General features: G+C 40.5%; 2 protein-coding genes across 3 annotated transcripts in view; one reads left to right on the top strand and one right to left on the bottom strand.

The window, feature by feature from the left end:
• LOC108046289 (tensin-1) overlaps positions 1-18,812 on the top strand; it is a 30,181-nt gene extending 11,369 nt beyond the window's left edge. Inside the window, exons 1-6 of one of the 2 annotated variants that reach the window (XM_017125894.2) lie at positions 10,371-10,456; positions 11,329-12,086; positions 12,339-12,441; positions 17,481-17,742; positions 18,025-18,353; positions 18,484-18,812. In XM_017125894.2, coding sequence (XP_016981383.2) covers positions 11,572-12,086; positions 12,339-12,441; positions 17,481-17,742; positions 18,025-18,353; positions 18,484-18,693 — 1,419 coding nt within the window. In that variant the 5' untranslated portion in view covers positions 10,371-10,456; positions 11,329-11,571 and the 3' untranslated portion in view covers positions 18,694-18,812. Of the gene's footprint in view, positions 1-10,370; positions 10,457-11,328; positions 12,087-12,338; positions 12,442-17,480; positions 17,743-18,024; positions 18,354-18,483 lie in introns of those variants that run through there. The other variant, XM_017125896.2, reaches the window with a different exon arrangement.
• On the bottom strand, positions 798-23,291 carry LOC108046290 (importin subunit alpha-4). The gene is made up of 3 exons (XM_017125897.2): positions 23,111-23,291; positions 1,879-2,261; positions 798-1,819 (listed from the first exon to the last, which is right to left on the bottom strand). Exons 2-3 carry the CDS (start codon positions 2,254-2,256, stop codon positions 1,040-1,042), a joined length of 1,158 nt encoding a protein of 385 aa, XP_016981386.2. The 5' UTR covers positions 2,257-2,261; positions 23,111-23,291; the 3' UTR covers positions 798-1,039.
• Positions 23,292-27,833: the final 4,542 nt, after the last annotated feature.

The raw sequence follows: 27,833 nt of genomic DNA, 5'->3' as shown, positions 1-27,833 counted from the left end.
CTTTTTACGGCCCTCGTCATTTTGCGCTAAGTTTATATTAAATTTCCTTTTTAATGGCCACCAAAAAAAACACACACAAACTCTGGCAGCTGATGTGGGAAAATGTATTGGTATATATACTTCCAAATACATACAGCTTCTTTTCCTTTTCCTTATCGCTTTCCTATAGTATTGCTGCGGGGGTGAGAGGACTTCGCGGCCAGAGAATAATAATTTTCTGCATCATATCTGCAAGGCTATTAAATACACATAAAATTTCGTGCGGTATGCGAGCACTTTTCCCAGGCCGCCCACACAACTCGCAACGCCTTTCCCGCCCACACTTTCCACACTCTTGCCTCGAGCTGCAACCAATGGGAAAATCATAAAAATTTATGATTGCAATAATCTGGCTTTCGCACGAAACTTGTTTTTCATGCGGAAGTGCAATTGATGCGGGACCTGAAGAAGCCACCATCGTTCCACACAAATTGACACGAAAATTATGAAATAAAAAAATATTTTAACGATTCTTTTGCGTCGAATGGAAAAGCATTGAGATAAGATGTGTATTTCAAAAACACCATATGGTTGTTTAAAAATCGATAAATGGTTGTTACTCAGGGTCATGGCCACACAGAGAAAAAACTGAGTAGAAAGGCTTAGTTAAAATTGCTAAGAATAAGGCAAACCACAGTACAACTTTAAAAAATATATGCGAACCTTGCTAAGGCATGACAATATTTCTGTGCATAATGTGCAATCAAAAATAATCATGAACCATTTTTTAAATAAAAAACAAATCTTACTTTTTTTTGTATAGATGATTAAAAAATAAGTGTGTTTATTTATAAAAACGTCTACTAAAGTACAAAGTACTAGGGATTTAAATGTAGCCAAAAAAAATATCTCTGGTGGAGGTTTCTGTGATACAACTATATGTTCTGATAAGTCTTTCTGATATTTGTCTTAAAATGATCTTAACCTCAAAGTTTTAGAAATAAATTTAAAATTTAGAAAACATTACTTAATTTAGATTGTGGATAACTGTGAAGTGCCTTCAAATCTGTGTGCCATTTGAGGCGTTATCCGAGAAGTATTGCCAGATTAGTTGACGTGCCAGTTGGTGGACGTCGACATCCGCGTGGTTTAGAAGTGCCTGTATCTTGCGAAGACCCTCGGAAAATTGGATGATGCCGGCCACCTCCTCCGCATAAGAAGCGTCCACTCCAAGCATAAGTCCCAACAAAAAAAGCACATAGTATGTCACGGTGGTATCGTCCTGGCATCCGAGCAGATCGCATAGCCCCGGGATGACGCAAAGTCTAATGAGGGATAATAGAAAATTCCTGTTGCTGTTAATGGCCAGAACACATATCGTTAGAAACCCGGGTGTTTTTAAAGCAGCCCTTCCAATTCTAAGATTTTCCGCAACCTTTGGCAGCAGGCCAGCATCCACGACGGCCTGCTTTTGCATTGCGTTTCCAGAGGCGATCTTAAATAGAAACCACAGGGCCTCACACCGAACACTTTCCTTGCTGTGGGAGAGCAGGGCCGGCATGCAGGACATCACGTTGTGGTTGAGCAACACCTGAATCTGCTCATCGGATCCGGTTGCAATGTTGGCCAAGCACAGAAGAGCGGATTTCTGAACTATGATCTCGTTATGACCCAGGAGATAGATTAGTTTTTCCACTACGCCGTGATTGACGATGAAGTCGCGAAGCGATGGACTTTCGGCTATGATATTCACAAGAGCACACACCGCCTGTTCGCAGACCTTGTAGTATGGCGAGACGATAAGTTCAGCCAGGAGAGGCACGGCACCGGAGGTTGCAATCTGTGAAAAATCATTTTATTTTAATACTAAAAAAAAAATACTTAAAGAATGAATCACACCTGAAGGGAGTGCTCCGGTGAAGCATAAGCAATATCTTTTACAGCATTTGCAGCCTCTAGCTGCAGCAAGGGATTTTCCTGCCCCAGGGATTCCACGAGAATAGTCAGAATATTGGAGTGCGCCAAATCATCTAAGGCTGGAACAGCATGCGAGGAAAGCATTTGGCAAGTGGCAATGGCGGCTTCGACTTTCCCCTCACGATTAGGGGCATTGAATACTGTAGTTGCGAAATGAGTAAGGTGCCCCAAGCTCGGGACCTTCTTCAGCATTCGTTCTTGCTGTCGCTCCTCATTTCTAATAGCCTGCTCTTGACGACGCCACCGCTTCTCAGGAGCGGTTTGGCCTTTTTTAAAGAATTTCCTTTTATGACTAGCCATTTGATCTCAAAAATTATAAAAAAAATGTTTACTTATTTCAACGGACTGTGTGTAGGCAATAACAAGTTTGTACTAACAAATATGGGATGACCTACTAAGCTAAACTATGCTTGTCAGAAAAAACGTAGTATATCCTTGAATAATACTGCTTAAAACGGAATTCAGTTCTTTTATAATTTCTTTCTTTAAACCACTTTTTCCAGTGCAGAGATGATAAGACCCTTATTTCAACAGTGGTAATAAGCATGGTAAAGAGCCAGCCAGCCAGGATTAAGGACTTTGCCTTATCGCATTCCGTCCGATCTGCGTTGAGTTATCAACGATATGCTTAATTTAGTTGCCCCAGTAAAACCCCCCGTTCCCCACCTCATTGCCCCCACTAGTGTCCCTCGGCAAGTGTAATAATTTGTTGTTATTATCTCTCCGGTGGAGGCGACGGCGGACCCAAAAGACAATGCCATTCGCGTTGGCCCAGTTCCAAGGGCGGAAAGTGGTAGGCATCCTTTGCTTGTGGCATCCATCTATATATATATATATAAATGTATATGGGTATATGTAGGTACAGCAGCATAATGAGCGCATTACACGCCATGTGGCACTTGTGCCTATCTCCGATGTTCTCAACACTTGGCGCTTCGCCTGCGTCGAACGCATAAATTTCAAGGACGCAAGAACACGAGCGGGGAGAATCGGAAAAACATGGCCCAAGAACATGCGAAGCGCGAAAAATAAATTGACAGCCCGAAGGTATGCAACGCGCTTCTGCTCACCCAGTTTTGACCTACATGTGAGTAAGGTAATGGTGGTCGGAGGCGGAGATGGAGAGGGAGTGGGAGTGGCAGGCTATTGGGGAAAGACCAAGTTGCCAAGGCAACATTTAACCGCCAAAAGATACACATCCCACTAATTATTCAAGCCACTTTAACTGTTGTATAGAAAACCATATAAACTAGTTATTATATAAAGAAAATTTCACAAAAACAGCTTAAACAGCCAACTTCGCGTTGTCTAATGTTAAAACCGACGCCATGTAATTTAAAAGCAATTGCGCATAAGAACTAAGAGAGAACGGTCAAGTATAAATAAAGTGTAATTAATATTAAACCCCGTTTGTGCTACTATAATATTACTTATAAATAAAAGGTAAAGTTAATTTTTCATAGTTTTCTATGCAATTTATTCACAGAAACAATGGCTCATTATGCACAAAAGTGTGATGCTAAAAAGCTTAAAAATAAAAAGGTAAAAAGTTTTCTTTACTTATTTGCCAGCAACGTTCTTAAAACACATGACCTGAAAATGTTTTTTAATTTGTTTTATTATTTTAGAATTCATTTTCAATTTCCATGTCAGTTTCATCACGTCCATAATGATTAAAAATTAAATTCAACACGCATTAATTTAATGCGCGGGCTTATGGAGCTCTCTTCATGTTGCTTAATAACGATAATGACTATAATTTATTGAACAAAAACCCTCGCCCGGTCAAGAGCTCCGGTAATGTCATTAATTGCACACGCATGAATTTTTGATGCATTCGGTTGCGAAAATCAATTAAACGTGAATATAAGCAATAAAGATACACACAAGGGTTAAACACGGCGTGCATTGAAGTACTTAAAACAAATATATAATTAATGGCAACAATCGTTTTAAAAGTGTTAAGTAAGCGAAAATAAATCTATCGGAAAAATAGTTTACTAGCCCAATTGACAGCCTCTTATGTTTATCCAATAATAATGATTTTCAATAGGAATTTAAAGCTATTTTTGACTGGTAAAAAAACCTATATAACAGACTTCGTATCATTTTTGAATAAACGTAATATGCATACGATATTTTTCTCATTCTATTCCAGTTTTGAGGAAAGGATGAGTAAAATGGCAAACGGTTATATGAAAATTGCTGTCCTGTGACGTGTGCGCAATTTCCGCAGGCCGAGGTTTTCCGAGGGGGAGTGGGGAGGTTTGGTTGGCGGAAAAGTGGGAGCAACTATGCCGGGGTCATTCATCCTGCAAAGTGGCGACACACCAAGCCGTAGTCTCTGGCAAAACTCGCCCGGCACCGAAATGACTAATGGGCCAAAGGGGCAAAGAAACCGGCCAAACAGAGAGAAGGCCGAAGAAAGGCAATATGCAAAATTCGTAATTTGCCCTGGCAGACAGGATCCTCAGCCCCGTCCCCGTCCCCTCCCCTCCGGGGATTTCCCCTCTGGGGCAGTTGTCGCATTCACTTGCCTTTTGCAACGTTCGACTATTTTTATGACCAAATGGCGTTTTATTGCCGTCGACTTCTGTCGATTTCTGGTCCACATATATAGTATAGACTACCATCCCATTCGGACTCTGCTCTCAAATGTGGGACAGGATCTGGTTTCCTTGGGCCTGACTAGTTCAAAACAAGTTGACATTCCTCAGCATCCCTTATCGATTTTCTGTTGTTCGGAGGCTAACCAAATCGCCGCCTTAAGCTGTCCAGGAATCCATTCCTCCGCCATTCCTCCTTCGATTTATATCGGGGGTGGATTCACACGGGGTGTGAGGCTTTGGCAAAACGTTTCAATTGATTTGAACATTTATTGCTTTCGAGGGGGGACGTCATGGGACATTGGCCAGACATTGAACGAAAGGTAGTCGAATTATTCCGTTGTATATATAAAATAGTTTTTCCTTGTCCTTTTAAAGCGAGGTAGAGAAATCCTTGTGAATGGGCGTTTTCTGCTCCTTACTGCCATCTTGGCCTGGTTTGTTTTCCTCCGCTTTCCAAGATGAAAAATTCTATGCTGTTTGCAAATTCGATACGGATTTCTCAAATTGATTACCTTTGCCATGCATATTTAGTTGCTATTTTTATTTTGCAAAATAATTTTTGCATTTAACTGATTGCGAGTCAAGCATGCCAAACATTTTTGCTTTCATACACCAGAGCATGGAGAATTTTGAATGCCACATAGCCGAGAATAATAATTGGTTGGTTTATTGCTCTGGCTGCCTTTGGCTTTAATTGCACCGAAAAACATTCCGAAAACTAATTAAAATTCTTTTCATTCGCTTTGTTTGGCGCGCTTTGCATATTCAAATCATTAAAGAAAAATGCACAGAAACAACAGCAGCAATTTTTTGTAATTTGGCTCAACTCAACACCTTTTTGAGGGGTTGCTCAGCCAAGCCAACGTGTTGGCATTTGTTTTTTACTCTCTTTTTTTGTTTTTATGCCCGGCAGCAGAAAACACAAAGAAACAAGAGCGAAGAGGAAAAAAAACAATTTCAAAATTCACATAATGAACTGGGGACCGAAATGGGGGGATTGGTAAGTGGGTGGTGATGGGCGGTTGAAAGGGACCGAAAGCAATCCTTAAAGCCCTTGCCAAATAGCATGCCAGTTGGCAGTAAGCGAGAAATAATTATTTGCCGTGCTAAGCGAACATTATTCACTCCAATTCGGCCAGGAAAAGGCGTAACAGCCACAGCAAAACAGAAATATGTTAAACAACTCTGCCTGATACCACGAAAAAATGGTCAGGGAATTAAGGCTCTAAGTAAAAGTGTTTTCATAAAATTATCACTGAGAAAAAAAACAAAAAAAAATAAAAACGAATTTTAATGTAATATGTCAATACAATATTTAATTATTTAAACATTATTTGGCACTTAAAATAAGATTTAATAATAATAAATAATACCTAACTAGATGAAAAATTGAAATATATCGTAGAAAAGTGCTGAAGAATTTCCGGTTTAGTAAAAGTGTATATAATTATTTTTGTATAGTAGATTCTTAAGCCTTTATAATATATCATATGATGTCCTCGTTTTTTTCCCGTGTCCATTTAAGAGTACATTACCCCACCTGGCTGCTTTTAATGTTGTCATTTTTGGGCCGCCTTGTGATTTACCTTTTGCCTGCGCGTTGTTCCCATTTTGCTGGAAAATTTGTTGTCTAATTTATGTAAACCAGCCGCTCATCCGCACCTCCTTCCCCCCGCTTAAAGCCCCACCAACCGGCCGTAATTTATGAAATTGCCATCAGCTCATGCTCGCACGTCTTTCACTCACTTTTCACTCGCTCTCTTCGTCCCGCCATTGACATTATGAATGTTTTTCAATTTTATTTATGACGTAAATTGTTAATAAATGCAGCCGACCTCGGTACGTGACTTACTCGATGTCTTATCGCATTCGCTGGGATGATTAATGTCTGGCATAAACGAATTGCATTTTAAATAAATTATTACGCATACGCAGCGTGGACCGGGGCGTCTCTAATGAAGCTGCCGGCTATTTGGCGGAAAGAAAAAAGGGAAATCGCCTTTAAAGGAGCCGCAGCAAAGGAGTGCGGCATGTGTACTCGCCAAACTTGGTTGGCAAACTCTTTTTCGCTTGCAGCTTGATTAAAATTTCATTAACAAAGAGCGGCAAAAACTTGCGGCATACTTTAAGGCTGCGGCTGGCATGTGTGTGGGTGTGAGTGCGAGTGTGAGGATGTGTGGGTGTGTGGCAATGTGAGTGGGTGAGAGAAATCTGCGGTGCCACACTCACACTCACACACACACACACACTAGCACTAACTCTGGTGTCGGCATATAAAACGCTTTGCTTGTTTCGAGGCTGCCCGAGTTTTTTTCCTTTCTCCGCTGGCTTTTTTCGCCTGAACGCTTCGTTTGTTTGCCAACTGGCGACGGATCCTTAAGGATGTGTGTCCCAGTCTGTGTGTGTGATGTGCGAGGGCTGTGAGAGTGTGTGTGAGTGCCTGTTAAATTGCTTGTTTATGTTGGCCCGCGCTTCCTGCCTGCGAACAAAAAATGCGAACAAGGACTCATGCGGCAATCACTTGAAAATTCTCATATGATTTTGATTTCTTTTAATTTGCGAACAACCCCACACCCGTCCTGTCTGCCGCTTGGCATTTTCTTCCCTCTTATTTTGCTGGCAGACAAATATTTTTGTTTAGGCTTGTTGATTTTACAAAGCCGTGATGTTGGGCCCCGATGCTCACTTAAGCAAATTGAGAACTTGTAAATATTTAATGAGCCAGGAGGAGAAAGATAAGCAGAAGCAACAGGATGCACTTCACGCTGTAATAAACTGTTAATTATAGTCAGTCAAGTCTAATACATGCACTTTTAAATTTAAGAACAAAGTTTTGAAAGTTCGCAAAGGAAACATTATTCCTGATTCACAAATTAATGCTTATAAATAAGTAATTATTTATATTCTGTAATATTCCAAACACAATATAGGATCTTAAGATCTCTGCCTTATGTCATCAATATGTTATCTTATCAATTGGCTCTAGATTGAAATGTTCAGATATTGCAAAAGACGCAAAACTAACATTGAAAAGCTGACAATAATAATATAATATTTATAGTGTTTACATAAAGGACCCTTTACAAAAAAGAATTTTAATCCTGAATAAATTTATATATATTTAACACACAGCAAAGTTTCCGAAAACCTTACTCTTTCATTTCACCTGACGGCTGAAGCTTAGCAATCGCCTTAACTACATGCCATAATTATAATGCCAGCTTCAGTGTTAATTTACCTCCCAGATTGCACTGCAAAAAATGAGTGGCGGGAATTTATGAAGTTCTATCTCATTAATTGTTCACTTCTGCTCTCTGCTACGTTGAGGGTTTTCCCTCTGTCAGGACATCCTCTTAGTGGCGCTAATCCCTGGCCCGCAAAACCTCACACCCGAAGGCATGTCAAGCATTTAATTACTGGCCATCAGCAGGGCTTAAAAGTGACCCCCACTCCACTGATCCTGCTCCGCGGGAATCCGCTTCGTTAAAATAATATTAAGCCAGTGAAGGGATAAAGGATTCATCACTCCGCTGGCCAGTCCTTTTTGCTAACTGCCTTTTTAATTTTTTTTTGCTCTGGTTTCTGGATTGCTACGCAAAATATTTTCATTAAAATGTCAAAAAATATCTGAAAATATTTTGCGCAGACACGCAGCATTCGCTGGGGCAGTTGGGCGAACGGGTGGTTATAAAATTTAATGGCAAACGCAAATGCAAGAGGCGGCAAAAAGGATTCAAGATTTGTTTAACCAGGATTCGTTTGCCGTCTGTCCTCTGGTCCTGTGAATTGTCGGGAGAGTCGTTAAATTGTTTTCATTATCCTTGTAAGCCCTGCCAGCGAACCGTGCAGACCGGGGCCAGAGGTAATAGCCCGCTATCGCCGCTCCTTCGCCCCTTCGCCCCTTCGCCATTCCAATGCCAATTAAAACCGCAATGCAAATGAGCTGTGCTTAATGCGTGTGCTCACTACAATGTGTGCGTGCATATACACTCAACGAAAAAATCAAATCAAGATAAGAAATAACAATTTTTCTAAGTAACAACTTTGGAAAATCTCTATATAATTGCATAAAAGTCATTAATTTAATGACCAAGATGTTAAAAATAATATCGTTCTGAAGATAAAAAACAAATTTTTTTTACAATTTAAAAAACAGTTTCTAATATTCTGCAACAACATTCTTTTAAATACAATACAATTTGATTCAAACAATAAGATATCTTAGTCTATAATATTGTATATGGCCTTTTAACTTTTCCAATTACTGAATTAGTTACTTAAGTGTTTCCTAAAATTTTTTTATCTTCTCTAAGACGTTCTAACTGGATTAAAGTTTTGAATTAAAGTAATTAACAAAAATATAATATCCTAAAGAAAACCTTTCAAAGAATATTCAATAGAAACATAAAAAGCCCAACTGCGGCAAACAATTTTCTCATGTGCACCCTAACATCGAATAGTTTGCGGTCCTAGGGCGTAGAAAAATTTAATTGGTCGGCTGGGAGCTCCGGTCCCTTAATTTTCCGCTGTTGTTTTGAAAAACGCTTAGGCCACTCCCAATTTGCCTATATGCAAAAAAAAAAAAAAAGAAAAACTGAAATGGGAAGGGTCGCACTTGTTGTTGTTTGTTGTTTGGGTCGTTCTTTTTGTCGGAGTTACTCCTCATCCCATTGAACAAACAATCGACACACGATGCATTCTGAAAGGATATAGCCAGATGGCCGTCGCCTTCGTTTTGCTCGTGTTTCCGTTTCATTTGTAATTAATTAAATTACTTCCGCTTAAACTGCGCTGCAGACGCAGGAACCCGAGAGCAGGACCCGAAGAGCGGACCCATCCCAATTCCGAGTCCCAGCCCGGCGACTTCTCAATTACGCCTCAGTCATCCACCCACCCGGCAGATCCTTTTTCCAACAAACTCCACCACGGCTTGTTTATCCTTCGCAGTCTCAGCCCCTGGACTCTGCGAAGTAATTAAGAAGACATTTCACCCGGGCATCCTTTAATCTGTGCGTTTTATTTGCGGCATCGTCTTCGTGTTTACTTCATTGCCCGGTCCACGATGACTGCACGTAGAGAAAACTATTCAAGTTCATAATAATCATAATAATTGGAAATAAGATAATGTGGTTAATCAATAGTGTACCTATTATAGCTTTTGGCGATTTTATCCCAATTTGGAAAGAACTTAAAGTTAAATAAACCTAAATATGCCAAAGCTATAAAGGTTGAATTAAATATAATTTTATTAGAAATGTAAGTAAAATAATTTATTCAAGCAATCGAGAGATTTATAAGCGACTTGCAATTCTTTCAGCCTTACTAAATATTTTAGTTTAATAGTAGAATTTCCCAAACAAATTTCTGAAGAATGAGATTTTCTTAAAATCCTAATTATATTTTTTTCCATGTTGTAATTTTGTTTCGTGCTTGTTCTTGGCTCTTGTGGGGCTAACACGCTCTCATCTCTAGATGGAATTTCGCCCCACCTCCCACAGCAATCTTGATGATTTGCTTTGGTTTTGTTTAGTGTCTGTGGCTTGGCGCCTTGTTCCATGTTCCTCCTCCGGACTTTCCTCCTTCCGATCCTAGGGCTCCTGGCTCCTTTAATCTGTTGCCGGTGGACTGAACTGGTTGTTATTTCGTGCCCAGCGCACGCTTGATTAGTCGCCTAATGAGGTGTTGACTATGAACGTCTAATGATTGCCATAGAACAGCCTCGAACACAAACTCACACACATGCTTTCACTTGGGCGCAGCTTAAAGTTGATTTTAATTAAATCAAAATCTTGTTCTCCTATTTTTAGCTCATGAGTGGACTCAACTTTCATCTGTGAACGTGGCCCACTGGAGGAAAGCCCAATGAAAAGTTTGGTTGCCCCCGAACCAATGTGAGTAAATCAATACCAAACTAGAGCAAAAAACAGACAGGAAAAAATGTGAAAAACTAGCCACGGATTTGCATTGAAAATTCGCTTTCAGATTGCGCTCCAGAAAAAAAAGGATGCTAAAATATCGATTCAACAATATTGCTTTCGCTTTCCCCAGCAGTTTTCAATGCAAATTTTAAAATTGAAAAAACGAAAAACTTTCTACAAAATTCGCATATTTTTTCCATTTTTATTTACATGATATTCGGACTTAAAACATGAAAACGAAACGAATCGAAATTGGCTTCGAACTTATGCGCAAAATTGGCAACTAATTGGCGAAAAAAAAAAACATTTTCAACTGCAAAATGTGAAAAATCGTTGTGTAATCGATAATCGCATAAAATGGGAAATTTAAACCAAAACAAAAAAATAAAAACAATGACCACAACAATATGGGAACCATGTATTCCTTTACAATCACAACAACCACCGAACAAAAACATTTCAACAACACCATCATCATCATCATCACCACCATGCTCATGAACATCCTGAAATCCTGCGCTTTATGGTGTGACGTCATGACTGCGACCCCTGGCTGATATATTCCCCTTGTAAAACTCCCCCTCCCGAACACCACCCCCTCCCTTTTCCTATTCCTATTTATGTGCATTTTTGTGGCTTTCCCCCTCAATATTTCTCTTTGCTATGCGTTTTCATTTGCGTTTTCACTTGCCATTTTTGTTTATGCTTCACGCTTTCGATTTTTGTTTTGGTTTTTGTGCGCCCCCAATCTCCCTCCTGCGTTGCCAATTTCCGCTTGAATTAATTCTGTGTTTAAATCTGCGAATCGTCGTCGTCGTTGTCGTCCTTCGTGCCTCGTCCTGCAGTCAGTCGGAGTGGAGCAAGTGAACCCCTGCGGCTATCCACCCACCACCCGCCACCCCGAGCCACCCACTCTAGTCAAATTTAATAAAGGCCGCACTGAGCTTCTCTGGTGGTGACTGGCCCACTCTGTCGATGTCCTGAATTGTCCTGGCGGGCTCACGCAGTGCGACAAAAGCCGCCCGCAGCGTTTTTATATGCGCACATAATTCAGAGCGTCGGCCAGTAACACCCGCTGCCAAAAGTTAATGCCCAAAAGCTCGGCCGCCACAATGATAACCAACAATAATTTGGATTATGACCAGGGCAGCGCCAGCAGCAACACCGTCGCAGCAGCAACATCGACCGCAAGCACAGCGGCAACATCGGCGGCCATGAGCAACAGAAATGGCAGCACCAGCAGCAGCAGCAACTCCTCGCCCACGGCAGACAATTCAAATTCAAATTCCAACTCAAACTCAAATATAAATCCGAACTCGAATCAGAATCAGAATCAGAATTCCAACTCCAATTCAAACTCGTATTTCAACCGATTTGACAATCGTATAGCAGCAAATTTGGCTGCCGTTTTAACAGGAGCAGGAGCCCGTTTTCGATCATCATCCTGCAGCAATCGTCAGCCAGCTGGATTGGCCAATTCGGCCGCTTTGAGATCCCCCTTGGCCACCATTAGCCGGGGTAAGACAAGTCTGGCCACGCCCTCTTCGCCCGCAAGTCTTGGACGCCGCCGCCCCCTGCAACTCTTCACGCACGCGAATCTCAAGTGAGTAGCCCACAAAACGACTTCAAGCAGATCCCTCCAATCGATGCTTAAATCACATTCATTAAGAAATACACAACACCTATCACTCATATAATAGAATATATAAACGACACCTAATACTACTATATTCTACTAGCACTGATCAAGTAATAAGTATTTTAAGCAAAAAGTCAAAACATATGAACCACTTTTTAAAATATTTATCATTTCATCAGAGCAAATAATTAACTCACTTTTAAACTTTATACTCAGTTGCAATGACAACGAAAAGGTGGCCAAAACACCGAGCTCTGATGAGGACAACTCGCCCACCGAACTAAACAGTTGCAAGCGATTGGCGGACAAGCCTCCTTTGGTAAGTTAAATAAAAACCAAATAAAATAAAATGAAATATTTTATCTCCAAACAAATCATAAAAGGTTGAAATAAAAAATTCCTCTCGAATAAATCCTGTTTAAAGAAAATCTCAATTCTAGGAAAAATATTATAAGCCAAAGTTGAGAGAAAATTAAATTTCTCTCTTGTTAACACATTACAAAGGCAAACGATAAAAAAATACGTCCCCTCCTAACGTTAAAAGTCCACAATTTTAAATGTTATGCCAAAACTATTTTTTTTTTCTTAAGCTTTTTGTTAAAGCAGACTTTCTTTCGAGTGTAACCATTATTCAAGAGATTTTGTTCTGCCAAAGTATGGCAAATATTTTGCCCTGCATTAGAAGATCAAACATATTTGATGGGTTTGACTTTGATAAGGGTGCGCCAACACTTGGACTTCGTTTATTGGTTTTCCATTTCTGCCAGGCTGAAGGAGTGGCCCAAGCATTTCCCGAATTTTCAACGCTTTGTTATGAATTATTGGAGGAAAGTATTCCCGCGCGGAAGAAGCTAAGCTTCCTTTAAGGGAGAAAAACTTTAGACAACTAAGCCCCCACAACCCGTACGGTCCTTACGGACCATTTGCTGGATTGCTTGCTGGATTTTTTCGGCTCTTTCCCTTTTGAACTTTTTTGTCTTCGTCATAACACGTAGAAGTCGAAGGGCTGCCCACATGCGAAATGTTTATCAAATGTTTCGCCCGTGTTCTTTGTCACGTGATGGGCGAGATCGAGGCAGAAGTTTTGCAATGCAAAACTTTAGCCTTTCCTTCGAATTGCGGCACGTTGTTTTCATAAATTCAACGCCTTAAATATTCATGCCCGAGTGTGAGCTCTGCTATATATATATATATATTTATACTTATATAGGAAGATATGGAGTCGAGGCAGCTGTGCTCAGTCGAGCATAGTCTATGCGATAAGTACGTGCGAGTTTATTCATACGAGAGAGACTCGCTGGCACTCGACCACGCTGCGTATACGTTATGTGTTTGTCTTATTTATGGCAGCAATGCGACTCGATTGCGCATTATGGTGATTACGTCTGTAAACTAATGGCCTCCACCTCGAGGGAAGGGGTCACCTTCAGCCCGATGCAACTGAAATCAAATCGAATCAAGGCCAAGTCACACACCGAAACTGAAACATGAATGGCGCACGACAACAGCAACAACAACAGCAACGGGCCCTGAAACACTCTGAGAAATTGAAATCGTATCGAAAGCGAAAAGCAATCAGTTGGCCCTAATGGCAAACCATAAATATTGTCAATACAAGGGCTATGCAACCCCCCTTTGTACGCCGCTGCCTGACATTCCGCATATGTCGAGGTTTGAAAACAAAGAAACGCAAAAAAAGGGTTCGTGCTTTCGCTTTTGGTATTTTTCATATTCCTGTGCAGTGAGCGGCGCTTCCCTTGTTTTGTCAATAAATCAATTTCGGCTATAAACATTTTTCGACGGCAACAGCAAATAACACGCATACGCCGCATGGTACGGCAGGCATATCCTTTTGTTTTGCATAGTTTTTTTACAGTCCCTCTTTTTTTGTGTGGTTCGACATGCTGCTGCCTGTCAATAACATCATTCTGTTGCAGGATGCGGCCCGATAAGCAAATTAATTTTTGCTTCCCCCATGGGCGGGACAAAAGGGGGGCGCTGGAGTTTATAGAGGGGCGTGATGCTTCCCTAATTGTGCCCAACAGGCAACTTGCCATCGCTGTCGTCGTCGTCGTCTGCTTGGCTGGTTGATTCAATTTCAGATAAGCAAAATAAAGCAGCAGGCAACTGCTGCACATGCGAGCCCCATCAAGGGAGTGTGGGGGGGTGGGGGCAGGGAGGGAGAGATGTCCTGGCAGGAGTCAAAGACAAATGCGTTGCCACATTATGCAGTTTGCTGTCGGTTGTCTGAGTCGGAGCAGGAGTCTGAGTGGCACATCACCCGCATATCCTTGTCCATGGCATCCCTCGTCCTTCCTCTCCACTCGACCCCCCTCCATATCCTGCCCCTCTCATCATACACCACTTCCATCCGACTTAGACGGAAATGACGCACTGTCTGTCATGACGCTCTGCTCTCTGCTGGCGTTGATGCATCGATGCTGTTGACTCGGCGCCGCTAAATGTTTGTTTAGCAACTGCAACTGCAACGGCAAACGAGACCTGACTCCCCATGCCCCTGCATCTTACACTCAGAGAAAAATATGTTTGAGGAAAAAATATTTAAATTATATAACAGTACTATAGTTATTTTTAGTTCTTCCAGCATCCAGAAAATTTATAATCTTATATGATTATAAGAAACGATGTTGTTCTATAAATGTATTTTTCATTTACAGAAAAGAATCTTGAGGATGCCATAAAAAAACTTCTGCAAAATCTAAATACTTAAACAAAAATGTTAAATCCCAAAAATTTGAAGGAAAGGAAAAATATTTTTTAAATAACATCATATTTCTAATTAATTTTTCAGGAATGATTCTTTTTGGGAAATTCTGTTCGAGGTGAATAAAAGGGGATTCAAATTTGTTTTCAATAATTATACAAAGCTTATTTTTGGTTTAAAAGTCCATTTGAGTCAGATAAACTGCGGTATAGGAGAGGACTGAATTTAAACTATACATTTTTTTGCCCAAATAGAAGAGAACTTGAGCATTAAATCAACTTTGTATTAATTTGGTGATAAAGTTCGTTAGCTCTATTTATTTGAGTGCACCACTCGGCCACATTGAGCGACAGCTATCAGCTACCGCATGTGGCCTGGTGCCTGGGTTTGACTTGGTTTGACTCGGTTCTTCGATCCGGCTGCGTCACGCCTACCCATGTATCATGTGTGCACGGAATATATTTTCAGCTCGAATGTCATAAATAATATTTTGTGGGCCACGCCCACTTGCCCACAGCCACACCCGCACACAAAAACACACACACACAGACACTGCCAGTTGGTGTATTTGATTTAAACCCGCTCGACTTTCGCTTTGCCCTTTTATTTAGCTTTATTTAGCCCCGTTTTGGCTGCTTATCCTTTGGCAAGGCAGTTTATTAAATTTGCATAAATGTTGAGCATTTTGCGGCAAGTGTTCGTTGTTGCTTTTTCTAAAGGGCGGGGGGTCGAGCACGTGCCGCCTCTTTGGCTTTGCAACAGCTGCCACTAATGTCCAGCTAGCTGGCAGTTCATTAAACGAGCAGGGCAATTAGTATAGTCAGGGAACAAAAAGCCAAAATATTTATTCTGAAATTGAGGAAAGAAATGAGCAAAAGCCGAAATGTAAATAAGGAAAGTAAGGAGGGAGAGCAAGCTCCCACGAAATGTAAACACCTGAAAACGGGCCCCATTTCTTTATCGAGCAAATAAGAAAGAAATGAACTCCACCAATACAAATACCCACGAAAACATGGCCGCAAATCAGTGTGCAATGCGCCGTGAAATATGCAAACAATGGTGCCTCCTTCTTGCTCGTAAGGAGCACACTTTTTCCGGAATTATGCAGCTATGGGCAAACAATTGCTGTCAGAGTGGAAAAAGCAGGTAGGATAACCCCCAAACCACCGTCTCATTGTCAATGTCGCCTTAAATTATGCCACAAAAAATAGGGTTTGAGGGACAAGACGGGGGAAATAGAAGCGAGGCCACCAACTAGACTGTAGACTAGTTTCGGGCAGACAACTATTGTACAAGTGCCGGCAGACTTTTTCAAAGCCACTGACCCCGAAAACGGGACAAAAAGCGAGGGAAGGGCAACACGATCTCGACATGGGCGCACAAGTGCATCTGAATTATCGCTGGGCGCTAGTTTTTCACTAGCCTGCTTACCCATTAAAAATAGGGTGTGTGCAGGAGGGACCCAGTATCCCCTAATGGTATTCAATTTCTTATAAAGGTAGAATAAACTGGTTGAGGTTTAGAAGCTCTGATGAACATTGGGAACTAGATTTAATTAGACTTTTAATATAAATTTAACTTATATTTTATTTAACGTTTTTTCCTGCATTTAATTTTATCTGTTAAGTTATATATGGTTTTAAACACAATTTTTTTTGCAATATTTTTATAATTCCGTTATTATGATCATTGTGAAATTAGAAACATTAACTTAATAGTAACCAAAATATTTAGTACAATTGCTTCTGCTGATTTAAAGATTTAAAAGAGCATTACCCTGTCGATTGGTACTTTTCCAACCACAACTTAACACTTGCTCTACATACTATTGTTCGCTTTTCTTTTTTCGCAGTTGCTACTGCTACTGGTCCTTAGTCCCGAGTCCTGCGGCACATTTCCGCCTAGAATGCCACAGCCGCCATTTGCTATGCAACATTTTAGACGGTGGCAATGTACCATAAAAGGGGTTTGGAGTGGGGGATGAGTAGCCGACACGAGAGTCTGCCACGAATTTATGCGCCTTTCTCTGTTCCTTGTGCACTTTGCACTCTTTCTTCGTGTTAACCAAGCCCCACCCCCAACCTTTATATTCCACCCACCGGTAATGCCTAGTCCAAGCATCCGTTTCCTGTTTAAGTGCATACCCGAAAAAAGTTTCGCCTGCATTTTTCCCGGCTGCCTTTCGCCTTTTGTGGCGCGGCGCATTTTGCCAGCATTTTGTCTCGCTGCGGTTCTCGGTAATAAATTCTTTCCTTTTTTCTGCTCCGCCTCCGTCTGTGGCTGCGGGCCACGCCCCCTGCCCGCCCACGCCTACACCCAACCACCCACTCGCTGCCCTTGACTGCAGCATCCTTTGCTGATCCTTGTCGGCTTACAAGGTGTTTAAATTGTAGTTAATTTTGTTGCCACTTGAACGCTTCGCCTTCGCCTTTGATCCCTTTTTTGGTGGATTTCTTTAAGCTTTAAGTCGATTTGGGTCTACACTTAGACAAAACTAGGGTATTTTTTTAAGAATGTGTTATTTTTTAAAACAATTTTTTAGAAATTTAAACAAAGAATATTAAAAATAATAAAATTAAATGCCATTGCTTTAAATAGTACAATTAAATGATATAATCTTTTTTTCTGTGCAGGTCAAACGGCTGACGATGGGTCTGCTGCGTCACAACGAGGAGTCACGCCCTCTGGTGGGCGACATGACCCCTTTGAGTGCGCCCCTGGACATCCAGCCAGTGTATTCGAATGGCTACATCAACGAGGACTCCTACATCGACAGCAAGTTCGGTGACTCGTGCCGCCAATCCTTGACAGCCATTCCAATGCTGGACAATGTCAATCTGAACGACAACAACGAGTTCAACCTGAAGAAGCGATATTTAAGGGAGACGAGCAGCGGTAAGCACTTTACTCTGTTTTTTTCGCGGATTAAATCAGTGAATTTTTCAACAAATATACCCATTACTTAAAATAAAAATATTTAAATTTATTTTCAAACTCCATTATTTTTTTAGTTCTATTAAAATTGAGAAATAAATATTTAATATTAATATTTTTAGGTACGTTAAGAACGGCTAGAATATTTTTAAAAGAGTTTTCCTTATCATATTTTATAGTTTTGTAGTACAATAATTCTTTCAACACCACATCGTTATAGATTTTTTGTTCATTTTTTTCTAGCAAACTCAAGTCCCAAAATCTTTGCGAATCGCCTGCGGATGAACCAGGGAGCCAGTGCCCAGCGGAGCAGCAGTCTGGCCAACGCATTTGGGAATGTGGGAGGCGAGGAGGAGGACCTGGATCTGAAGGATGCGTGCTGGTATCAGGCGGGCATTTCCCGAGATATAGCCGTAGAGGTCCTGCAAAGCAAGAGCCCAGGTGCGTTTCTGGTGCGCAAGAGCAGCTCCAAGCCAGGATGCTATGCACTGACACTGCGCGTACCTTCGCCACCTGGGCCAAAGATAGCAAACTATATTATCCTGAGATCCCCAAGGGGCTACAAAATAAAGGTGAGAAAAGGACACATTTTTGATAAAAAAATCTTCAAAAATATTTGTTTGCTGTATCAGAAAATGTATAACTTTTGAAGCCCATTTCAATTAGTTTATATTGAGCTATTTGTTATTTTTTTCACTATAGGGCTTTCGCAAGGAGTTCTCCAGCTTGAAGGCCTTGATCACACACCACTCGGTGATGCCCGAACTGCTGCCCGTTCCACTGGCCATGCCCCGACCCACCAACATGTCATCCTCCCGGCGGAATCTCGACGACTTTGATACCTACGACTCGCTGCAGATGCTGCTGAAGTATCTGCGTGCCAAGAACATGGAAACGGAGCAGCAGCAGTAGCTAATGGAGGAGATCGATCAACTGGTCGCACAAAATTACATTTAAGTTCTGGTGCAGCAAAATAGTTTTGCTTGAATCGGACCGATACCGAGAAAATGTGATACTCTATGAAAAAGAAAAACACAGACACTGCAAATGAAACGCCTAGCTGATAAATGGTGAAAGTATATATAGTTTAGTTTAGTTTGGGTTTTTGGTTGTACCCTGTTTTTTGGTTTTCCGCGTTGAAGAAATGTAACCATTAAAGAGTGGGAAAGTGCGAAAATGTGAATGCTATGTCAAGGACATTTGCAATCCTTACTAAGAAAAAATTAAGAAAATATCATCCCAAGCTTTCATTGTTTGTTAAAAAGAAATAAGTGGACAAAATGTATTGTCATTTTCAAATTTTTGTCATAGTTATAAATAAATCTTAACATCTAACTTATTCAATTGGTCAGCCGGGAATGTTTATTTTTCAATTTCTTTTAGGCATTTTCAACTGCAAACCTATTAAATAGAAATTTCAAAAATAAAATAAAATATACCAAATACGGAAAAACTCTATGTTAAATGTTGTTGCTGCTTTCCATTGTTAAGCGTAAATAAATATATACCAAATTGAAATGCATATTTTAAATGTAAGCAAAACAGACACGAACCGAAAATCGACCCAAAAATGTAAATAATTCACTACCGTAACATAATTGAGTAAATAAAGTTGTTTAATTTATAATAAAAAGAAATGCCAGAGAAACAATAAAAATGAAAACACAGAACACGAGTAATAACAATCAATTTCTCTTCTCTCGCTCATTATGCAAATTTTGTGCATGGCCAGCTGCGTTCTGAAATGAATTTTCACACGTTAATTATTTGTTGGCGACACAATTTCGCATTCAAGGCTCTTTAAAGTTGCTTTCAGCGCGAATGTGCCACAATGTCCTGCAGCCTGTTGTTGGCCTAATCACCGTCATTATACAATTTTAATTTGCTAAACTTTTAATCGAAAAGCGAAAAGAAAATCAAGGCCGGAAGGAAGGAAACCAGCGGCGGGGAAAGAAAGGAACAAATCGAAAGTCTGGCTTGGATCGTAATCCCTTTTTTAATTGCAGCTATCCCGAACACATTTTTTTTTCCTGCTTCAGTTGTGGCAAATCTTTTCACTGGAAAACTTTCTGGCCAGCGGCGATTTTCCTCCATTTTGCCATCCCACATTCTCTCGTGTTCGTTGTCAAAGTGTTGTCTACTTTTCTGGTGGAAACTTTTCCTTTGTTGCAATTATCGGCATCGCTACACACGAAGGCGTGCGCAAATGAAATAAAAGTAAAGGCCAAATAAAAAAGAAATGGCTGCCATTTAAATAATTCGAAAATTGCCAAAGAACTTGTCACCATTCCCCGCCCCATAGACAGCCTCAAGTATTCATGAGGAAAAGACTTGGATAACTTTTCCCTGCTTTTTCACTTTATTTGTCAATTATTGTGGCACAAACAAACAGGCAGGGGAATCGGGGAGGGGGGGGATGAAATCTGCGGGGATGGCCTGTCATTCAGTTGGATGTTTTTGACAATTTGCCTCTTAAATATTTAATAAGCCAAAGTGGTCGAGTGGAACAACAAACAGAAGACGTCGAAAATCAATTATATATAGCAGTGAATACTGTTTTGGAGGGGGAGCTTATGATTTGTAAGTGGCTTAAGCATTTGTCTGTCCGCTTTGCATGTAAAAAGTTTTTTAATTGAACATTCTCAATGGCAAATAAGGCGGGCTGCAAAGAAAATAAGTTCTTTCATCAACCAATTGCTGTATGGCAACGTTCCTATATTTACCCTGGATTTTTGCTCTCTTTTACAACGCTTTTCATTAGTCACATTTCTTTGTTCTACAGTTTGTGAAACCGGCTTTTCCCCTGCAACTTCAGCTGCACAATGGGAAAAATTATTTCTTTGCTTATTTGCACTGCGTTTTCTTCATTTGTCAGCGGGTTGTCTTTTGTTATGGAGCCACCGAACCCACAGAAGATATTATAATAAAAGTATAAAAGGAGATTTTCTTTTCGTCTGAACTTTTTCATTAGGCTAATTAAAAATATTTGTGACGCCGCTGAGAGTGAGAGTGTTTGCCAATGTCTTGAAAGTTTTTTTTTTTGTCCTGGAAAGCGTAACACATGGCGTATGTGCTATAGGTGCTTTATGACTCCGAGGTAAACGAACTTTTCTGGGATTACCACTCAAATGGTTTTCTTTGCCTGCAGCGAGCTCGGAAAAAAACCATTTGCACACTCCTGTCCAAAACTTGTTAGGCTTGCATTTTAAGTAACTTTGGCAGTCGGACCCAGAGATTCGCATAAAAGTGTAAACTTAAAAAAAGTGGAGGACAGAGCGAGCTAAGAGCTTGGTACATCCTGTGTCTACGTTGTCGCCTTGGCTGACATTAAGGCGACAATTGCCAGTCCTGCTCGTCATTAAAACTCCAACAATGCCAGCCAACGAAAAATTACAGAAACAATAAAAAAAGCGCTATCAACGACAGAAAAGTTTTCCTCTTTCTCAGCCTCTTTTTTTTTGGCAGGAATATGTTTAAGTGTCAGTAACAGTTTTCATGCAAATATTGTCTGGGGACTGTCGGGAATGAAAAAGGACTACAAGAAATGCTAAACATAATGCGATGTCGGGATTAAAGTGCCTGCCAGCAGTTTTACGGCAACGTTATTTTTCCTAGATCTTAAAAAAAGTGAGTGGGCAAGTAGCTTTATTATGATAAACAAACAATTTCTTTAAATTCCTAACAAATCCAAAGGCAGTTTTATGTTTTTAGTAACCTTCCTATTAAATAAAGTTAGTAACCCTGGCTAAGAGAAGAATATGAATAATAATCTTTAACAAGAGAGAACGCTATAGTCGGGTGCCCCGACTATCAGATACCCGTTACTCAGGTAAAGGGAGTGCGAGGGAGATGGAGATAGAAACTTTGATCACGCATAACTTTTTAACGAATGGTCCGATTTGAAAAATTTCTTCTACATTTCGATAGGTATTGATAAACACAATAAAACTGCATTTTTACTTTTCCGAAATATTAAAATTTTTAAAATCGTATATAAGCGATTGTGGACGTTAAAGGGGGCGTGACACCTTTTTGAAACAAACTTGCGCTGCGTAGGAACTCCTAGAATCTGCATGCAAAATGTCAATCTTCTAGCTTTTATAGTTTCCGAGATCTCAGCGTTCATACGGACAGACAGACAGACAGACGGACAGACAGACGGACAGACGGACAGACAGACGGACAGACGGACAGACGGACAGACGGACATAGCTATATCGACTCGGCTAGTGACCCTAATCAAGAATATATATACTTTATAGGGTCGGAAACGCTTCCTTCTACCTGTTACATACTTTTGCACGAATACAATATACCCTTTTACTCTACGAGTAACGGGTATAAAAATAGCGATAAGAAATTCGAGCCGAAGCAACACAAAACTCACCGTGAAATATTATTATTTAACTTTTCAGAAAACTAAGGCCATAAAGTAATTTTGTTCTGCAATTTAAAGCGTTGCCTAGCTAGAGTCGGTGAACAATCTCTGCAAATTACAACGCATTGGGGAAAATCCTGCCCCGCCCGCAACTGACTGGCTCAATTACAAAACTGCAGCCTGGAGTCCTAGTTCGATTATGCATGGAGTTGATGGTTGAACAGGACACCTCATTAATTTGCCGGGCTGCGGCAATAACAATAACAGCCATTTCGGCTATTTGGCTCATTGACTGCCTGATTTTATGGCCCAACTCGAATTGCTGTTGCTGCTGCTGCTGCAGCTGGCTCTCATGTCCAAAATCAACATCAACATTGACCCAGGAGCAGTTTGTCCTGCTGCTGACGTTGCTGCGTTGCCAAATATGTTTTTGTGGCATTTTTGGCCAATTGGCAGACAGAGTTCGCCCAGTGCCGTCGGCCAATTGAATGCAGCAGACGCGGACGTGGTCCTCGTAGTAGGGCTGCCCGTGTATGAGTTCCCTGCTGATTATGCCATAATGTTTGGCCACACCCGACCGCCCCCACCCCTTGTTTGCCTGTTTGCCTAACCCAAATTGCATGCTATTGACCAGGATTCTACATATTTCAAGTGCTGCGGGAGGGGAATCAGCAGTTGCCGGAATCGTGACGGCTGCCCTGCCACTTGAAACTTTTCCAAATCACACTTTTTGCCGGCACAGTTCGATCAACTATAAGTGCTGCTGAGGCAAAGGCACGAAAAAGTGCAAAAAGTGGAAAATAAAACAAAGGACATAAAGTGGGAGCAATGGAAGTAAAGTCCGAAAGATGCAGTACCCTGTTTTGCACTGTATGGTAAAAACATGTTTATAATATTTAAGGCCTTAAATTATGAGTATTAAAATAAAGTCAAAGATAACGTTAGACTTACCTATGAAGTGCACTTTAAAAATTCCTGGTTTTCAACTGCAGTTTTTAAAAAATTTCACTTTATTTTGTTTACTTGGTTAACATTTAAACGAGGCTTTGTATACGGTAAATTTAACTCCCGATTGTTTTTTGTTTGTTAATTAATTAATTCAGTTAATGGTTTTATAAAATGTATATAACGGTGTTGAACAAACATTTATTGATAAATATTTGACGATAAAAGATTGACAATGACATAAGCCTTTTGGGTAACTATATTTTATAAGATGAAACTTTAGGTCAAAAAATGTGTAACCCTCTAAATGGATAAATACTATAAATATCCTGCAAGAAAGTTTAATAGATTGGTTTTAAAGTTTATTGGTAGATATCTTTTATAGATTTATTCAAAGCAATATAACATTTTAAATTAAACTTTCGCTTGGGAAATCCCAGTTTACATATATTTCGAAGTTCCTATGCCCAAGTGACTGCCATTGATTCCACATTTGGCTAGCACTCATGCACATCAGATATCGAAGTCTGATCAAATCCTGTTTAGCATGCCCGACATTTATTTGCGAGACGCAAGCCAAGTAAAGCCAACCCATCTAGAGTCATACACACATGCTCAGCGTGCAACATTAATGCACTATGGCTGCTAATGCAGCTGCAACAAAGGCGAGGGGGGAGCGGTGCCAAGGGGGCGTTGCGCGGAGGAGGAGGCGTGGCAGGTCGGAGGTGGTGGGGCAAACAAAAGCCAGTAAAAGCAACAGTAGAGGGTTTTGCAGTGCCTGCTCCGCTTTCTCTTGGATTCGCACTCGCATTCATTTTTGCTGTTCGCCATTGTTGCAGCTGCTGCCTTTCTGCTTATTGTTGTAAAACACATATACAGTCAGATTTGGCGTACTGTACACTTGAAGAAATGTTTCTCCTAAAGAAAAAGATTAAAACTCAACTTGGCAAATTTTGTCTGAGCCAAATATTGGAAAAACAGTCAAATTTGCGTATGCTTGTTTTATTTAGTTAACTAAATCATTGTTTTTATGGTAAAATATTTCAATTTGCCTTTAAGATTTAAAACATTAAAATCAAATAATTTACACTTTGACTTCAAGCTTATTTTATTTTCTATATATTTTTCCAAGTGCACAAAGAAACATATACTTATGTGAATACTGCCGTTGGCCTGGCTTTTTTGTTTAATTCGTTTTTCTATTGTTCACAGCCAAGAACTTTAGTCCGAGGGGCTTTGGCAACATTGTAAAATGCATGAATGTGTTTAGCCAACTCACTATCTGTCCCCCTTTTCAACTCCCCGAACGGCAGATTTTTGCATTTTGCAAGCATAAAAGTTGAAAGCGACATTATTGAATATGCGTTGTCGTTGTCGCTTTCCCATTGTTTGGCTCACACACACTGCAAAGCCAAAAGCTTAGCGCATTCTTACGCCCATTGAAATTTATATGCCACTTTCACACACATTAAAGCCGAAATGGCCAAAAGCGAATCGAATGTTTAAGGTCAGACGGATGGTTACAGGCGTAACTACAGATACTCCACCACCGCGCTTATTTATGCTTTGTTTGTCGCTTTGGCTAATAAATTAGCAGCTTTACCTTTTGGCCCAACTGCAAACCAATAGCAATTTATCGCAGCCCCAAAGAAAGGCACGTAGCGAAAGCGGGATATTCCCGGATCGAAGGGGTTCGTCCTTCCAAATGTGCTCGCCTTATCGCCGGCTTAGGCGACACGCACAGGTGGGCTAACTCAGGTGAACTGAGGGGGGCCCGAAGGATGGGAGGGTCCTGCCCAACGAGACAGGGATGTGGCGACGGCAATAGTTGCTACCGACTTTAGCCTTTGACTAACGACGGGCGACAATAAAAATGGCCCTGGCAATTGGCACATTGCGGTTGCAAGTTAAAAGGATTTTCGATTTGAAATTATTGCCAAAAGAACTGAGGGACAGAGTCAGGAGAAAGTAGCAGACTAAGAAATTTATGTAATGAAAGTCAAAGTAAATTCTTGCTCAAATTAAATTTCTTGGATATTGGAAAATAAGATAAGTGGAATAACAAAGAAGGCAATAAAAATATTATTAAAATGGCTAAGAATTACATTTAATTTGTTTAAAAAATGAAAATGTCTGCTTTCGGCACTTTAAAGACATCACTATTGTATTACTATTTTGTTGTTATTACGGTAAAATATTAACAAAATTTTTAAAATACTTAATTTAATCTTTTTTAAATAAATTTATTTAAAACAAAAAACAAGAAAGGAAAGCTAACTTCGGGCGGAGCCGAAGTTGATATACCCTTGCAGAATACTCTGTAAATTATATTCTCCAAAATTATTCATATGATGCATTCTTAATACTCATTAAAAATCCCAACTTCCTAACTTTAAAAACACCAAAGTTATGGCATTTCCAATCATTCAGTTATGTATATGGCAGCTATAGAATATAGTCGGCCGATCCTTATGAAATTTAATATGTCGGATTGATTGGGCAAAAATAAAACCCATAGAAAATCCCAACTTCCTAACTTAACAAACACCAAAGTTATGGCATTTCCGATCAATCAGTTATATGGCAGCTATAAGATATAGTCGGCCGATCCTTATGAAATTTGGTAGGTCGGATTAATTGGCCAAATATAAAACCCATAGAAAATCCCAACTTCCCAACTTTACAAACACCAAAGTTATGGCATTTCCGATCAATCAGTTATATAGCAGCTATAGGATATAGTCGGCCGATCCTTATGAAATTTGGTATGTCGGATTGATTGGCCAAATATAATACCCATAGAGAGTCCCAACTTCCTAACTTAACAAACAGCAGAGTTATGGCATTTCCGATCAATCAGTTATATGGCAGCTATAGGATATAGTCGGCCGATCCCGGCCGTTCCGACTTATATACTGCGTGCAAAGGAAAGAAGGGTGTGTGCAAAGTTTCAATTCGATATCTTTAAAACTGAGAGACTAGTTCGCGTAGAAACAGACAGACGGACAGACAGACGGACAGACAGACGGACAGACAGACGGACAGACAGACGGACAGACGGACAGACGGACATGGCTATATCAACTCAGGAGGTGATCCTGATCAAGAATATATATACTTTATAGGGTCGGAGATGTCTCCTTCACTGCGTTGCACACTTTTGACCAAAATTATAATACCCTCTGCAAGGGTATAAAAACAAATATTTTCAATAATTTATCTATGAAAAAAAGAATGTAAAATTTTCACAAATAACAATCTTTAAGTAACGGACATTTGAAAAAGGTTATAGAAAATTATAAACTCATTCTGCCCAAAATTCAAGATCAGGAATTTAATAACAATCTTTTTAGCAAACGGAACAAACGGCCAGTCCAAAAGCGAAGAAAATCTTAAAACTATACATACATATATTTCGATTGCGTGCCGCGCGAGGAAAAGTCCTGTAGATTCGGAAACGCTCGCCAGGATTTATCGTGCGTCCATTACAAGCGGAAATTAAGCGCGGCAGGTCGCCAGATGGACGAGGGGGGCGTGGCATGGGGCAGGGGCAGAGGCAGAGGTGGGCGTGCGTGAAAGCGTTTTGCCGGCTGGCCATAAAGTAACGAGCGGGCCAAACATTCCAGCGGACCAAAGCAGAGCTATTGTTTTCGGGTCCTGCCAGAGTCCTTTGCAACCGCTTTGTATGCCAGTCACGTGGCACGCAACGACAACTTGGGATTTGTTAAGTGGCGCGTCGTTTTTGATGTGCGGAATGTTTAGCTCAGGTCCCCAACTCTCCGGGCATTCTTCCTCATTGTTCTCTTTCTTTTTTTTCTGTTTTTTGGTACGGAAAAGTCCATCACGTGTCCCGGACATTTTGCACATAACTTGTTTCAGCGTTTTTATTGCCAACTTCCGCTTCCGCTTTTAAATGCACTGCGAATGTCTTTTGTTTTTGCCCACCTTGCGGTTAATGGTCCTCCTTCGAGTGGCAAAAAAAGGACAAGGAACCAGTGCGGTAACCACTCCAGGAACTCCATCAGCCATGGCTGATTCGATTTTCCGATGTGTACCTTTGCTTTTAGTGATTGAAATCGCACATTTTAAGTGAAAAAGCGCACACAGAAGTGCACTCAATCATTCGTCACGTGATTCAGTCGGCGAGGAGTGAAGACCTCTTTCCCCTCCCTGACTTTTCCGGGTTTTCCCACTTTTCCCGCTTTTCCCCATTTTCGCTGTGATCCTTGTGCAAATGTTTTTCTTAGTTGGACATCGAGTGGAAAGTGTTGGAGCGCCGCGGCAGTGTTGATATAAAAGATTACGCCACCAGATGAGAAATGGAGACACAATTGTTCATGTTGTTTATTGTTTTGGGGGTGTGGGAAAATGAAAAGCCCTGCGATAATGCCTCGAAAATGTTGTGAATGCGAAATCAATAGGGGAAAACAGCTTTAAGCGGAGTGGAAATTCAATGCGAGAAAATGGCAGGGTAAACTTCAAGCGAAAAACTTTTCTAATTTGCGCATTATGAAAATTGGGTCGCCACATAAAAATCCACCAGTTCCCCCGTAGGAGAATTAAGTGAAAAGCAATTTTTGAGCCTAGTCAAAAGGGAGCGAATGAATGAAAAGAACTGAGAAAAACTTTTCCATTAAGAAAATTAACTGAGATTAAGTGGGGCCCTACGCTTTTGGCCCGGCCAAAACTTTACCCAATTGGGATGAATCAAAATTGCAACAATTTCAAG

This window comes from Drosophila rhopaloa, unplaced genomic scaffold (assembly GCF_018152115.1).
Source record: "Drosophila rhopaloa isolate 14029-0021.01 unplaced genomic scaffold, ASM1815211v1 contig_163, whole genome shotgun sequence".
NCBI lineage: Eukaryota > Metazoa > Arthropoda > Insecta > Diptera > Drosophilidae > Drosophila > Drosophila rhopaloa.
The sequence above is the reverse complement of the archived record's forward strand: the minus strand, read 5'-3'. Positions and strand labels throughout refer to the sequence as shown.